The sequence below is a fragment of the Pleurodeles waltl genome, chromosome 3_2 (genome assembly GCF_031143425.1).
Source record: "Pleurodeles waltl isolate 20211129_DDA chromosome 3_2, aPleWal1.hap1.20221129, whole genome shotgun sequence".
NCBI classification, from domain to species: domain Eukaryota; kingdom Metazoa; phylum Chordata; class Amphibia; order Caudata; family Salamandridae; genus Pleurodeles; species Pleurodeles waltl.
In genome coordinates this window covers 119,590,753-119,606,582 of record NC_090441.1, presented here as the reverse complement: position 1 = coordinate 119,606,582, position 15,830 = coordinate 119,590,753, and the positions used below count along the sequence as shown (strand labels likewise).

The following is a 15,830-nucleotide window of genomic DNA, read 5'->3' as shown; positions in this document are numbered from 1 at the left end:
CAGCTACGCCTGCAAGATCTCCAATGTCTCAAGTGACGACCCCATTACAGAGGCCTACATCCTTACCCTTGGCTACTATTCATACACCTTCTACAGCCCTATTGCAGGACACAGACACCTCAGGTGAAGAACATGAGGAAGGTGAGCTACAAGAGGATCACACATAATGGGATGATTATGTTCTCCCAACTCCCATTATAGCCTTCACCCATGAAAGTGGACTCGACTGCATGGGACATCGGGGATTTCACAATTTACTTGCAAGGTCTGCCAAAAGATTTGCACTTCCGATGGCATCCAAACAAATGGATTGTTTTTTGTATGGCTTCAAGGAGCTGTTCCAGAAGTCTGTGCGCTTTGTGCCTATAGTCAATCATATATGGGAAGAAGGATTGAAAGTCATGCAGAATCCAGCAACAGTCACAGCAGTATTCCCACATCTGGACAAAAAGTATAAAGTGCTGGAGGATTCCCCGGCCTGCTTAATGGGTCACCCTCATCCAGATTCAGTGATACCACAAGCATCCCAAAGGAGAACCAAAAGCCCTTCCACATCAGATTACAGCACCTGCTGACAAGGAAGGGAGCCTTTTAGATAACACTGGCATGTGATTCTCCTCAATGTCAAGTCTCATTATAAGAGCTGCTAGTTCTATGGCTGTCTTAGGAAGATACAACAGGTAACTAGGGGCTGACATCGCCCCAAATATTGACCAGCTACTGGAGGGCACTAAGTTGGAAGCAAGAAAAATTTTACAGGAAGGAGAGTGCACATTGTTGGAAATTGACTGCGCAATGGATATTTGCACCACTTCATTTCATCAGGTAGAAGGAGCTGCTGTCCACTGGGAACGCTATAATTCAGAAAGCCTTCCTTTTGTGGTACAAGAGGACATAGTATACTTTCATATGGGGGAGGCTGTCAACAGTACAGATACCCCTTGTACTCTACCATCCAACAATTTCAGCACCAAGCAGTCTACAGCAGGACCGGCTTGCCAAGGAAAAGACTCAGCTCGCAGACAATGATTGATCCAAGGCTCCAGCTACCCCCATCCCTTCACACTTCAAACTAGGGGGCAAGATCTCGTCATTTCTCCAGCATTGCTAATTCATAACATCAGACCAATGGGGCTTGCAACTGGTTCATTTCGGGGACACACTATAGTTTGTTCAAATGCCACCTCACAGTCCGCCTCACAAATCTATTCCCAAGTATCTCCACTAACTTAAACTGGAGGTCAGCAAAATGATTCTCAAGGGGGCAGTAGAGAAAGTTCCACCATCTCAGCTGGGGAAAAGGATTTTACTCCAGATTCTTCCTCATTCTCAAAATATGGAAAGACTGGAGACCTATCCTCGACCTCAGAAATTTTAACACCTATCTGAAAAAAACAATCATTCCACATGATAACTCTGCAGGACATTCTCCTCCATTTGAATCATGGAGACTGTCTGTCCACCCTAGATTTGAAGGATGCATATTTTCACATCCCAATCCGCCCCTCCCAGAGATAGTTCCTAGGATTAACAGTAGCCGGCAGCCACTACCAATTTAGAATTCTCCCCTTTGGTCTAAAGTCAGCCCCCAGGATATTTACAAAGTGCCTAGCACCGGTGGCTGCATTTTTGAGACCGCAAAGACCCCAAGTACTCCCATTCTTGAATGACTGGCTTGTAAAAGCAAAGCCCCTCTCAACGGCGTGCACGTCAACAAGGAAGTGCATTGCCCTGCTCAACAGCTTGGGCCTGGCCATAAATTTGAGAAAGTCCACCCATCGCTTGCGATAACGTTCTTAGGGACAAACCTGAACACCAAATCCAACATGGCATGCCCACCACGGAAAAAGAGCAAAAGATGATTGCCCTGGCAAAGTAGAAATACATTTCAGTACACCTATACAAGTTGTTATTGGGGATGATGTCCTCATGCATCCCGCTAGTCCCATTCTGCAGACTAAAAATGCCCCTCAAAGAACTGCTCCATCCAAGATCCAAGCCAAAGGCAACTTTGACGATCAAGTCAGGATTACTCCGCCCATGATTAAAGTTCTGGATCGGTGGACTCAGGAGGACGACCTGTCTTTCGGCCTACCTTTCCAACCTCAGCCATCTCCATGTGTCATCACGGATGCCTTGTTGGAAGGTTGGGGAGCATTTCTACAAGACCTACGGATCAGCGGTGACCACATTTAAATCACCTGGAGCTAAAGGCAGTCCATCTAATTTTGCAGGCATTCCTTCCCAGAATTGCCAACTCAGGTCTTAATAAGGGCAGACAATACGATCACCTGAACAAGCAAGGGGGGCACAAGATTCCTGCTCCTCTCCCGAGCACAGGACATTTGGGAATGGGCCATAATGCAGGGGGTACTTCTGCGAGCAGAGCATGTCCCAGGGAAGCAGAACAAAACAGTGGGTTCTCTAAGCAGACTGAATTCAGTCTGCCATGAATGGGAACCTAGATCAGTGAATGATCGACCACATCTCAGTTGGGGACGCACTACCTCTTCACCAGCCCGTCAAACACCAAATGTCGATACTAGGCAAGCTGGCAATCCCCATAAGGGATCATAGGGGAATGTGTTTTCGATGGCACAGTATGGAATCTTTGCCTACGCCCTTCCACCCAGTCCTCTAATTTCAACAGTTTTACCAAGATGAAGATAGAACCCTGCACACTGATCTTAATGGCCCCCCATATGGCTTTGACAGCATTGGTTCACCAAGCTTCTCCTGTTCCCAGTGAAACCTCACAACCCATTGAAGGTATTTCCGCATCTCCTCACCCTGAACAAAGGGCATATCCTACACCTGATTCAGAATCCCTGCACTTAACAGCATGGCTCCTGAGCACAATAAGTTTGCATATCTAGATATCCCTCCGGAGTGCAGGGATATACTCTCCAGGGCCAGAGCAGTCAGTACTACCAAAACTTACTCATGTAAGTGGAAGAGATTCGGTCTGTGGTGCCAACAACAACAGATACATCCCATATTGTGCTCACTGGAACAAATGTTGCCATACCTGTTAAACCTGGCATGTTCTAGCCTGGCTCATTCCTCTGTGAGGGTTCATTTAGCAGCAATATCGTAGTTTAGACATCAATATAATTCATTCTCTTTGTGATCCTGTAGAATCATAAAACAATTTCTAAAGGGTCTATTCAGAGTCTTCCCACCTTTCAGACCACCTCCTTCTTGGAATCTCAACATAGTCCTTGCTCAGCTCATGAAACAACCATTCGAGTTGATCCACAGAACTACCAGGAGCAGGGATGAAACTGGCAGACCTGCACCCACACCTCAGATCCCAATCAGATTCCAACAAGGAAGAACTACAGGAGAAGGACTGCCCTGCTGGACCCCTGGCCTGCACCTGGACCCTTCACTCTGAAGGACTGCACCAGCTGCACACTTAGGCTTCACCACAAGAAGGACTTTGCCTGGCTTCAACTGGATCAAGGAGGGACTCCCTGTTTGCTACAGGTGAAAAATTGCTAACCAGAGTCCCCTTCACCAACTTCTGAAGAAACCAACCAGCTGACCACTGTCCAGTGGCCAAAAAGGAGTTTGCGCCAGGTGCATTCTAGGAGTTGTAGTCCACACCCCCCAAGGATCATCTCAGAGCTCCTGGAACCTTGGGGTGAGCTGTGGGCCCCAAAAGAACCTTAAAGGAACATCTGGAAGAAGATCCAGAAGTTTGGAGAACTCCAAAGAGGGATCGACCCGCCGCTGCAACTCTAGCCGGCTTGCCTCAACCGTGACCTGGCCTGACTTGCAGGTTCGTCCTGGTGAAGAAAATCTCTAAAAAAGAGACTAAATCCGAACGTAGGAAGTTGACCGGGACCTCCCAGCCATCGTATCCAAGGAGGGCTCCAAGGAGGTCAGCTCAAGATCCAGGTTTGCCCCGGTCAAAGGATTTTCACCTCGAAAAAACGACTAAGTCCGAAGGTAAAAATCTCCACTGGCCTCTTATATAGGCCTTAAAAGCTTCCCAAAGGGTAACCTGTGTGGGGACTGAACCTTTGTTCAGTTCAAAGTAGTCCACTCTAGACGCCCAGTACTCAGACCCAGTATGGACAGTAAGTCTTGGAAACATTCCAGAGAGTCTGTGTTTGGAGGTTTGTTTGAGGACTAGTATGCTGTGGCCTCCAAGGTTCCTGCAACTGCAGCTTATCTACCATTGTCATCAGTGATATGGGCAGTAGAGTGGAACTGGATCGATCTGTGCATTAAGATGCAAGTAAGTGTTGTAGTTCGAGAAGTAATGGAGTGGGGGGGGCATGAAGAGAGAAAGATATGGGAATGTCCTGGGAAGATTGGTCTCCTGTAAGAAGAAGGTTTTCGTGCCATGACAAGTGACGTACTGAAGTACCTGCTTGCCCTTTCACAGGTTATAGATGCCTCTGATGTTCCAGGAGTGGTACCTTAATGTGAAGTCTTGCAGGATAATGTAGCACTACACGTCATAGAGAATAGGACCTTCCTGTAAGGCAAGTGAACAAACGTAAAAATACCCTACACTAGGCACTTGGGTGCTCAGCCAATCCCTGAACCAATACCCCAACAGCCATTAGTGAGGTATACACCTAGAGAGTGAACGATGCGGCTGCAACTGGGCCCCATCTGTAAATCAAGAGTGAAACAGGGACTGAGGAGGGGCTGCTAGTTTTAGTAGGAGTGTGGGCCAATCGGGTGGCTGATATGGAGATAGCAGTACACTGTTTTCAGGTGGAGTAGCCGGGAGCGTGCAGTCTAATGTGTTTCATGGCACCAGTCAGTCTGGTGGAAAGGGGTCGGTGCTGGCTCAGGTGTGTAGGTCTGGGGAGAGTGATCTGACCTGTAGCAGGGGCAAGGGTACTTACCCTTCTCATTTCGTTTACAGAAGGCCGGGATATCTGCAGAGATGTTGAAGAAGCGGCTTAGCCATCAGTTTCCACCAGGCAAGCGGACGGGGGATAGCTACCACACAAGAGTCCCAGTTTTTTCTGCGTGATCTTGGCATCAGCATATTTGTGAGGAGCATCCTGTAATGCATGGTGAAGTCGGGGTAGAAGGAGAGTTTGGAGCCCTGATATTGTATCTGCCCCATTTTTGCGCACCAGGCTAAGAGCAGTGTCCCGATCCTAAAATTTCGGGAGTAGGGCGATAGTAGGTCATAACAGGGCACCAGGAGAGGGCTGTGGGCCTAAGGCGGGATGTGCGCGCTCCACCACGGCGGTGGGCGTGAAGTGTTTGCAGCTGAAAATGTAAGCGAGGAGGCGCTTGACAAGACATTCATTAGTCCGGTATCCGTGGGCTCTACGACACCCAGGATACGAACGTTGTTGCAGTGGGATTGGGCCCCCAAGTCTTCATTCTTTATTTCTCCAGCTGGTCGAAACCATGGTACTGTCCCCGCCAATCACCCGCCAGATGCCCACCCCACCTGGCCGTCATGTGAGCAGCAGCAAGTCAAGCGTCCCAACCAGTCAAAGGATGGATGCGCACGCAGATCAGGCCATAGGACTGCCATGCACCGCGCAGCATCAGATATGGGCCGCCGCTGCCCCCAAAGGCGAAGAAGGCCAAAGGAGGTCCAAAAGTACCGGGGGCCAAAGGAGTCCAATGGGGGAAGGCAGGTCCTACTAAACGCTCGCTTGTGCTGATCATCCATGCTGGTCCCACGGGTTGCTCCTTCAGCGATCGTCAGCGGATCGGTTGATCGTTTGCTCATGCAGGACCATTCTGCGAGTATGTTCGTGGACAGACAATGACCAGTATAATTTGTGTAGCTTTGTGCAGAAGGTGTTCATTTTAATGTCTTAATTTCCGTTCTTCGCATAAATGGTGCCATGGGAATGGCCCACTGACGCCAGGATGGTGTGAATTCATGTTGGCAAAATGCAACTTAAGAATGCCCATGATATAGAATAGCCATGCTCCGTGTCTTTTTTTATGTTTATTTTGTTTTGTTTTTGCTAGGCTATTCTTATGTTTGTGGACTGAACTGTCATTAAGTGGCTTTTGGTCAGTTACAAATCCCAGAGATGTGGTGTGTAATGCATATATATATTGTTTCATATACTTGCTAGCACACTTTATGGCATTTTGCAGCACTTTAATGATTATTTCCAAATTCATTGGTAATAGTTTTATCAAATGGTTTAGCCTCCTGCGGGTTTCCATGATGCCACTCCCATCTAAACATAGATGTCACTCCCATCTAAACATGTTAAATTACAACTGGATGGCCTGTCATAGTCTTAGTCGGGTGGTTTCTCAACTTTTCACTGCTCGGGGCTTCTCATCTATCCTATTGAGTTATATGCTGCAAAGATGATAAATAAACGCACGTGCAGCTGCATCTATTCTTAAACACTCGTCAACACCCTGTGTTTTGCGCGTAACTGTTCCCATTTAGGCTAAACGGCACTCTCAATCATGCTCCCTAAGGGTCTTCATAGAATGTTCCTTTCCCCCTTCAGGGTAATAAGGCGCTACCAACGTGATACATGCAGAATAACTACCTTAACGTGAATTGGTCTCTGCTACAGTTTTGACCTTTGATCTTCATGCTACTCATGGAGTTGTGCCTCGTGCTGTTAACTGAGTTTTATACATTGCTTGAAATGGAAAAATATTCTTATTTCTGAGAAGTACCGGTATTCTCAAATTAAAAGTATGACTTGTTTCTTGAAAAGGGCCGGTACTCTGTACCGGACAGTACCGGCCCATTTAAAGTACTGGTTTTATATCGTTTTAAAAACATTTGGCGTTAAATTGTTATAACCAATGCCAAATCAGTGATGTGATGGTCTTGCCGTCATTTCTCACTAGCATTTGAGTGGTGTTCAGGAGGTCACATTTGAGATCCTAATGTCGGAGCTAGGGACTGATTCCAGGAATTTCTTACGTTTGATGTTGGTCACCGAGGAGTAATCCATAGTGAAGGAGAGGCAACATCCTTCATTGAGTAGTGGGTCATTGGAGCCACTCCCTGCCTGGAGTTTAGTTCTGACATATTGATGGGGTGAGACACCGGCAGCGATCGGACTAAAAGTAGGTTGCTGGGTAGCTGTGTGAGACTGACTGCGATGGGCTCTTTAAAACTCCAGAGGTTCAGGAATTTGGAAACTAAGAAGTTTCAGGAGCATGATTTTTGAGAAGGCCACCTTGCCCCCTTTCTTTGCACCCTTAGGGACACCGTAAGTACAACATTTTTAGTGCTGTGTTCTGTCTTCAAGGTCAGTGACTTTATCTCGTAGAAATTCAATATCCCTCCCGAGGCATGTAAAGCTGCATAGCGAGATTCCACGTTGTTGAGTCGCTGATCAACTTTATCTAGCCAGGCCAACTATAACCGGAGTAGCCACTCCTACATCATGGTCGCTGTGGGAGGAATCAGACCGGAATCCAGGATGCTAAACCTGAGACTGTGCCAGATATGTGCTAGTCCATTGTCTTGCGACTAGTTGACCATCCTAAGCCATAAAAGTACACTACTCTGAGCCATGATGCGGAAAGTACATATCCTACATCGCATTACAGAGTATTGTCAAAAGTTTTGGCAAGGTCTGTGGTAAACATTTAGGGCCTGATTCTAACTTTGGAGGACGGTGTTAAACCGTCCCAAAAGTGGCGGATATACCACCTACCGTATTACGAGTCCATTATATCCTATGGAACTCGTAATACGGTAGGTGGTATATCCGCCACTTTTGGGACGGTTTAACACCGTCCTCCAAAGTTAGAATCAGGCCCTTAATGTCTAACAAATGCCGGATTCTCTTGCAACGTCTGTTATCAGGAACCGTGAGCACCTGTTTGAACTTTTTAACAAGTGTACCTTAGGGATGACATCTGGTGCCGTTGAGAGGTATGGCTAGTAAGCTGCCTCATTAGTAATGAAGACAGCAGGTTTTCTTGCAATTACAGATATTTAAATACAATTTCTTGAATGACCATGGGGCCCTGAAAAGCATAGGGACTAGGGCATAATGTACCACCCCTTTTGCTGGCTTCCCCTCAACTCCTTGTGACACCTGAGGTGTCAGGTAGCTTTGTGCAGTGCTAGAGGACACACTGTTGAAGCTCTGTACACCACAGAGAGTTTGATGGCAGTTGTTAATGGCCCAACAGATTTCTGGTTGAACTTTGCCTTTAATATGGTCAAACCTCTAGTCTTCTGACTGATGTTGCCTTACTAAGGAAGAGAACCCAGAAGAGGAACCAGGGGAGACATGTAGAAGTAGACAGACAGTGAACAAAAAAAAGGAGAAGTGTGTGGGATTCACCCTGGTTTTCTTAAATAAGAGCAGGACTCGATCTTCCTATGCTGGGTTCCACATTGAGGTCTATAGCTATTCAATACTTTTTCCACCCTAGCCAGAATAGAGGACTGGAAGGATACTAGGAAGGGTGGTGGATTTAAAAGAAGACATCCTTGTCAAACCTTGTTTGATTTAGGAGGGAGGCAAACTTAACTGAACAATCTTAATTTTGTTTTGTATACTGCTTTGACAATTTTCCTATTTACTACTGTGTCCCTTGTAATTGTGGCCCCTTCCCCAAAGTGTCTTTTATAGAGAAGATCAATTCTTACTGCAAGCTTTAAAAATGATTAATATTGTTTTGCTTCATTAGATCCGGCTCCTGCCTTAGATCTGGGACAACAGCTTCAGCTGAAGGTTCAGCGCATGCACGATATTGAAACCGAGAATCAGAAACTTAGAGAAACTTTAGAAGAATACAACAAGGAATTTGCTGAAGTAAAAAATCAAGGTCAGTCAAGATGGATTATTTTCCTTGCAGTTTCAAGCTTTTTACACAAATTCAAATAATTACTGATTTTATTTAGCAGTAATATGAAAAGGAATTTAATTGATTTGAACTTTGCATGGCAGACATAGACGTTATTTGCAGATATGTGTAGACTTTTGAGTTCATCTGATTAAATCACAGGAAGTGCGCTCCTTCCTGAACTTAGCCAGTTCCATCTGACGTCTAGCTAGGACTGTTTAACCAACATCCATCTTCCCCAATTAGTTTTTTTTGTGATTATCTTGAGCAGTTCTCCATTCTCAACAGGCTACCTAATTATTAGCGGGAAGTATTGATAGGGGCTGGTCTTGCGACTTACAGGTAGTTTATACAAGCGTGTTAGCAGGAGGCATGCATGTTGTTGAGATGTGATGCATGTCATTATCACTGAGTTCCTATGACACATCTAACATGGCCTTCTTGTAGGATCTTCCACACTTTTATTCCTTAGGTTACTTGGATGCTTATGTTCACACTGGCTTTTTGGAGCCTATTTTCTGTAGTGTATGTTTGGCATAGTTCATTGGTCTTCAATGTGGTATCTCATTCGCTTGTTTTGGGTTGGTAACATGGCTGGAGTTACCATGATTGTGTTCGTACCATGCTAATCACTTGCATACTTTTGTCCAAATCTAGTAAATTTGGTTTGTGAGTGTTCCAGTTTGTCTATATGGAACTCTCTCTGTCCCAGATATATATGTATTGCAACTCCAGGTGTTGGTCTGTTAAACGGACCCAGAACACAAGTGTTTACTGAATTACCTTCATAATCCCTCCTAGCAGTAACTACATGTACCTCAAGGACCAGAATTGTAAAGAGAGAGGCAAGAAAGATGAGCTGGTGGTTGCAACCCCTCATTTACCTATTTATTGCTTGTGGGAATGTGAGGGTGCATTATACACCAGGGAATAGCCCTTCATCGGAGTGCTCAAAGGTAGGCCCAGTGTATTCTGACGGTAGGGTGGTAAGACCTAGGCTGCCAGTTCTTTTGGCCTGATCTTAAGCTGTAGGGGTGTGTGCTCCCTTTACCTGGGTCTGGATGTGCTCAAACAATGCAGTAGAAGACAAGGGGCCTAATTACAAAAGGCCTGTAATTCCCGCTTTGGGCAGTAATTGGATTGCCAGTCAAATTATAAGGAATTGCAAGATCCACAATTCTTTTTGTTTTCACCCAGACGTTTGCTGTCTGCTAAAATCAGGTGAAATCTGCAGAAACCTTCTGCAATTGATACAGAAGCACTAATTCCCACAGTTATTTTCTATTTCTCGTGGGTCGCCCATGGTCTCTGTACTTTTGCGGCATAAAATGTCTTTTAGATTCACATACTTTGCACCGCTCCACCATGTAGTGGTTGATCCTGAAGTGTTTTTGCTGTGAAACTTTTCTTAGTTTGCGGGTCCCAACATAAGTAGAGCCCTTATATGACGTAAATCTTAATTCCTCACAATGCCCATGTGAGTGCCCAGAGTCTTATATTCTTTACTTCCACCGTTTAGCACGGAGGTGCATCAAGAGTGTGCTCATCAATTTCATAGGAGATTGCCAAAAAATTAGCTCAGGGGGTACATAGAGACATCAACATTGACATTTTTCATGTGTGATGGTAAACATCATAGACAAGGCTCTAAATTTATAGTGCCACATGCCCAAAAGCTATCAGAGGTGTCCAAAGACCAGACATCCAGGTTCCCACCTAACAAGGCGAAGCACAAGTCTTCCAGAGAAATTCTAGAATCATAAAAGAGCAAGCACTTGACTCTGAAAAAATCTGCAAAGCAGTAGCTAGAGAGAGACTTCCAATCCAGCAAAGCACCGGTAAGGATCTCCAGAAGGGCTTCTTCTCCACTTCCAAGGACAATTGAGTGTGCAGGTAGAAGAAGAGGGGCAGACGCCCTCTCAAAGAAAGCCTCTGGGGTACATTAAGCCCTCAGACATCACTGAGGTTGAGAGAAAGAAAGAAAAGGACAATGAAGACTGGGAGAAAAAGCTTACAAAGGGAATAAGCACGCCTTTGAGGAAACTGTGGCATCGCCAAAAAGGAAGCTCGGGGGGGAACATAGAGACATAAACCTCGAGGAGGTTTCATGTATGATTGTGAGCACCATAGTCAAGGCTCCACATCTATAGTCCCACATGCCCGAAAGCTATCGAAGGTGTCCGAAGACGAGACATCCAGGTTGCCCCCTTAGAAGGTGAAGCACAAGTCTTCTAGGACAATTCTAGAATAATAAAAGAGCAAGTACTCGACCCCGAAAAACCTGCAGTCAGAGGTTCTAGAGAGAAAATTCGAATCGAGCTGGGTAAGAGGAAAGCATTGGTAAGAATCTGCCAAAGGGCATCTTCTTTACTTCCAAGGAGGATTGAGTGCGAAGGGGGGAGGAGGACCAAGCACCTCCAAAATAAGTCTCTGGGTCACATTAAGCCCTCAAACATAGTCATGGTTGTGAGAAAGAAAAGGGCATTGAAAGCTGAGAGAGAAAGCTTACTGAGGGGAAGAGTACCCCTTTGAGGAGACTGTGTCATCACAGAAATTACCCAGGGGTTACGAAAATAACACAAGAAGCTCTAAGCAGGAACAAACACAGAAGGATCTAGAACAGGGAACAGATGTGGGTGCAAAGGAGTACCCTTCTACACATAATTGCTCTGTAGAAATAAGGTTACCCATACCAGAGAAATACCTTGTGAGAGGATGTCGAGGAAGATTCCCCACAAGGAGGAAATAGATACATACCCGTCAAGACCATCCCCCTCTATGGTATCTCAACATACACTTGATGGTGAAGACAGTAGCTGACTCGTTTGGTGTGGAAATGGGGGTAAAGAAGGATGACACATTGTGTCCTCAAGACACTCAAGTCAGTGTACAGGAAAAAATGTCTTTCTATGCTGCTGAACATAGTCTAGCAGGGTAAGGGTGTATTCTATAAGATGGCAACTGCAAAAGCAGGGCCTCCTCGTATAGAGAAGGAAAATAGGATGTCCACTCAAAACCCCAAGTACATCCAGGGAGGATATACTCATAATAAGAAGTGAGAAGAGAAGGCCTCTTTCTGATGGATACTTCTAACCACAAATTCCTCACCTTGTGAATATTCCCTCAGGTGTCGGACTGAATCTGGAAACTGAAAAGTAGCACACCTGTGTGCTGGTGGTTGGCATTGTGTGGCTCTGCATCAATGTAATTCTGCTCTGGAACTAATGAGCGGAGCCGCATATAAGCACCATCCAGCTGGACCCAAATGAACCGGAATGCCATATGGGACCACGAGGTGAAACTCTGACACTAAACATCGCCCTCACCGGTTGAAGATGGAAGCAAGGTCCCATTCATTTACATTCCTAAACAGTGGAAGGCTATCAGCATTGTCATTTTTCTGCTTAATGTCCATAATGGTGCTTGCTATTTAGAGTGAGGTTGCAGCATCTGATTTTTAATACCACTTTGAAACTTTGTGTACATAAAGGTAAAAATGCAGCCTATTCAGATCAGAGGAGAACGAGATCTGTCCCTTTAAGATCCTGGGGATTTCCTTTTCCCAAAATATATTTTACTGTCATTTGCCTCCCAGAGACAGTTCTTTATTCCAGCTTGTTACAGTAGGCTATATAAACACCTTTGATGATTCATACTTCTGAAAATCTTAATATTTTTCTGTCAGGAAATAACTTTTTACTTTTTCACTCTACATGTTTACATCCTGACTTTCATTAGTATTTTTAATCAGAATGCCGTCTTCTTTTTCCAAATGCCCATCATGTGTGAGGAAGAATGCAGTTGCAGATGTGCACAAAGTCTGTGTGGTCTGCCTCTCTGTATCTCACGTTGTCTGACATTTGTAAGAAATTGACTAAAAGAAAGCTCAAAGACTGGGAAGGCATCAGGCTCGGGTATGAGGTAAGACGTCAGGAAGAAGAGGAAGCTGGAAAGTCACCTCTCAGCCACCCTATTTAAGCATGTCACCTTTTGGAAGCAACTCCCACAGAGGGAATTCTAAAGAAAAAATGCTCAGTGGCAGAGACCAAAATGAGCACCATTCTCAGTAGCTCTGCAACCGCACCATCGAGAGACTTTGATCCAACATGTTGCGGTCAAAGGTTGGATCAGCAGTGTAGGAAAATGGTTCCCTGTTGCATTTACCCCCCACATTTTGCCTGATATTGATGCTGACTTGACTGAGAAGTGTGCTGGGACCCTTCTAACCAGGCCCCAACGCCAGTGTTCTTCCACTTAAAATGTACCATTGTTTCCACAATTGGCACACCCCTGGCACACAGATAAGTCCCTTGGAAAAGGTACCAGTGGTACCAAGGGCCCTGTGACCAGGGAAGGTCTCTAAGGGCTGCAGCATGTGTTGTGCCACCCTTGGGGCCCCTTCACCTAACACATGCACACTGTCATTGCAGGTTGTGTGTGTTGGTGGGGAGAAAAAGGCAAAGTCGACATGGCATCCCCCTCAGGGTGCCATGCACACAAAATACTGCTTGTGGCATTGATAAGTCACTTCTCTAGCAGGCCTTACAGCCCCAAGGCAGTGTGCACTATGCCACAGGTGAGGGGCATAGCTGCATGAGCAATATGCCCCTACAGTGTCTAATTCTATTCTTAGACATTGTAAGTACAGTGAGGCCACATTAAGTATATGGTCTGGGAGTTTGTCAAAAACGAACTCCACAGTTCCATAATGGCTACACTGAATACTGGGAAGTTTGGTATCAAACTTCTCAGAATAATAAACCCACACTGATGCCAGTGTTGGATTTATTACAAAATGCACACAGAGGGCATCCTAGAGATGCACCCTGTATTTTACCCAATCCTTCAGTGCAGGATCGACTGGTCTGTGCCAGCCTGCTGCTGAGAGACAAGTTTCTGACCCCCTGGGGTGAGGGCCTTTGTGCCCTCTGAGACCAGAAACAAAGCCTGCTCTGGGTGGTGGTGCTTCACACCTTCCCCCTACAGGAAGTGTAACACCTAGCAGTGAGCCTCAAAGGCTCAGGCTTCATGTTACAATGCCCGAAGGCTACTTGGAAATAGCTTATTGCCATTTTTACAAAGACTGTATATGACATTGCTTTTATTCTAAGTTCCTAAAGTATCTAAGTGAAGTACCTTGCATTTAATGTGTTTACTGAAATCTTGAACCTGTGGTTCTTAAAATAAAGTAAGAAAATATATTTTTTTATATAAAAACCTATTGGCCTGGAGTAAGTCTTTGAGTGTGTGTTCCTCATTTATTTCCTGTGTGTGTACAACAAATGCTTAACACTACTCACTGATAAGCCTAGTGCTCGACCACACTACCACAAAATAGAGCATTAGAATTATCTTATTTTGCCACTGTCTTACCTCTAAGGGGAACCCTTGGACTCTGTCCACACTATTTCTTACTTTGAAATAGTATATACAGAGCCAACTTCCTACAGGCAGTGGCTCAACTTCAACATAAACCTCATTCTAGATCGGCAGTGATGAAAAGCCTGCAGCTAGCCACAAATACCATCCCTGAATGCATGGCAGCAGTTGCAGTCCATCGCAAGAGAAAGGCAATATTTATTGCTTCTAGATTAATTCAAAAGCAGCACAGGGTTTCAAAACCATAGCCAGGGTACTTTCCAGGCTGGGTCTCCAAATCAACATGGACACATCAATACCAAATCCATCCAGTGTCTTACATATCTAGGGGCAAAGACTGGCTTTTTAACAAATGAGTGTATACATCGAGGAGACAGTATTTTCCATTCAGAAAAAATACTTGGAGCTGAGATAGTCCAGTGATTCACCAGCTTGCCAAGTTCTCTAGCTCCTCAGATCTATGGCTTCTACATATGCCAAACACAACATTGTTCATGAGACCTTAACGACAGTGCCTCGAATACCAGGGATTTTAAAAAAGAGACAATTGAGAAGATATCCTTCATATCACAACATTGACGCTAAAGTCACTAGCATGGTGCTGCAGGAGTCAAAATTTGTTAGTAAGGGTTCTATTCTAAAAGAAAACTTCAACTCAAACCTATAGTCATAAATGTGTCTATCAGGGCGGGGAGCCCAGATGAAACCTCTCACTATTCAGGGACTATGGACAGACCAAGAAAATACTTTTCCCATAATTTCCAAAAACCAAAAAATGTGCACTTGACATGCAAATCTTTTCTTCCTTCTCTGTCCTCAAAGGACACAATAATTCAAATGAACAATACTACCACCATGCACTATACCAACAAACAAGGAGGAACAAAATCAGAAGTGTTATGTTGCAAACACAAAGCATGTGAGCACTGGGCCCTGTCCAGAGGATTAGCTCTCACGGCGATACATATCCCAGGCAAGAAGCAGATTTCCTCAACTGACATTATGAGGAAAACCACCACTAGGTTCTGAACGACCCAGTCATAGAAATTATTTGCAAAGAATAGGATACTACATCATTTGACCTGTTTACCATGATATGCAACCGAAATTGCCCAAACTTTGTGTTCAGGGCACTAGAGCTGACCACAGTGAACAAAACCCTTTTGATTAAATGGTGAATGCTGTTTGTCTACACCTTTCCTCCAATCCTGCTCATATTAGCAGTAATTGTGAAACATAGTATGTAGTCATTTAGGAAAGATGTACTGTGGAAGCTATTGAGGTAATTAATTTACCAAATTTGTATTGCAGAATGAGAGTATATGAGCAGGTTCCTACATACCAAGAGACTGAAAGTTGCAGTTGCACTTTACAGCACTTTACATGTGTACCTCATACTAATGTGTGGTGCAACTGACGGCAGTTATCATTGATGTATTTGAGGGTGTCATACAGTTCAAGGATAGGACAGTAAAAAGAATGTTGATTATTGTGGGGTTGGATGAGGCAGAAGCAAATCTAGAATTGCATTCTGGGGCTTCAGAACAGAACTCAGTGGTGATAGATCACATTATTTCAGTTATCTTTTAGTTGCTTTACCCTAAAGTGTGATGTGTTGGTAAAGTTGTATAATTTTGTCACAAGACTTTGCAATGGAAGAGAGTTGT

General features: G+C 44.8%; 1 protein-coding gene across 4 annotated transcripts in view; it reads left to right on the top strand.

The window, feature by feature from the left end:
* Positions 1-15,830, top strand: part of CUX1 (cut like homeobox 1) — a 1,145,546-nt gene that overhangs the window by 328,508 nt on the left and 801,208 nt on the right. For all 4 annotated transcript variants that reach the window (XM_069226953.1, XM_069226954.1, XM_069226952.1 and 1 more), the window contains exon 5: positions 8,629-8,766. In XM_069226953.1, coding sequence (XP_069083054.1) covers positions 8,629-8,766 — 138 coding nt within the window. The remainder of the gene's footprint in view (positions 1-8,628; positions 8,767-15,830) is intronic.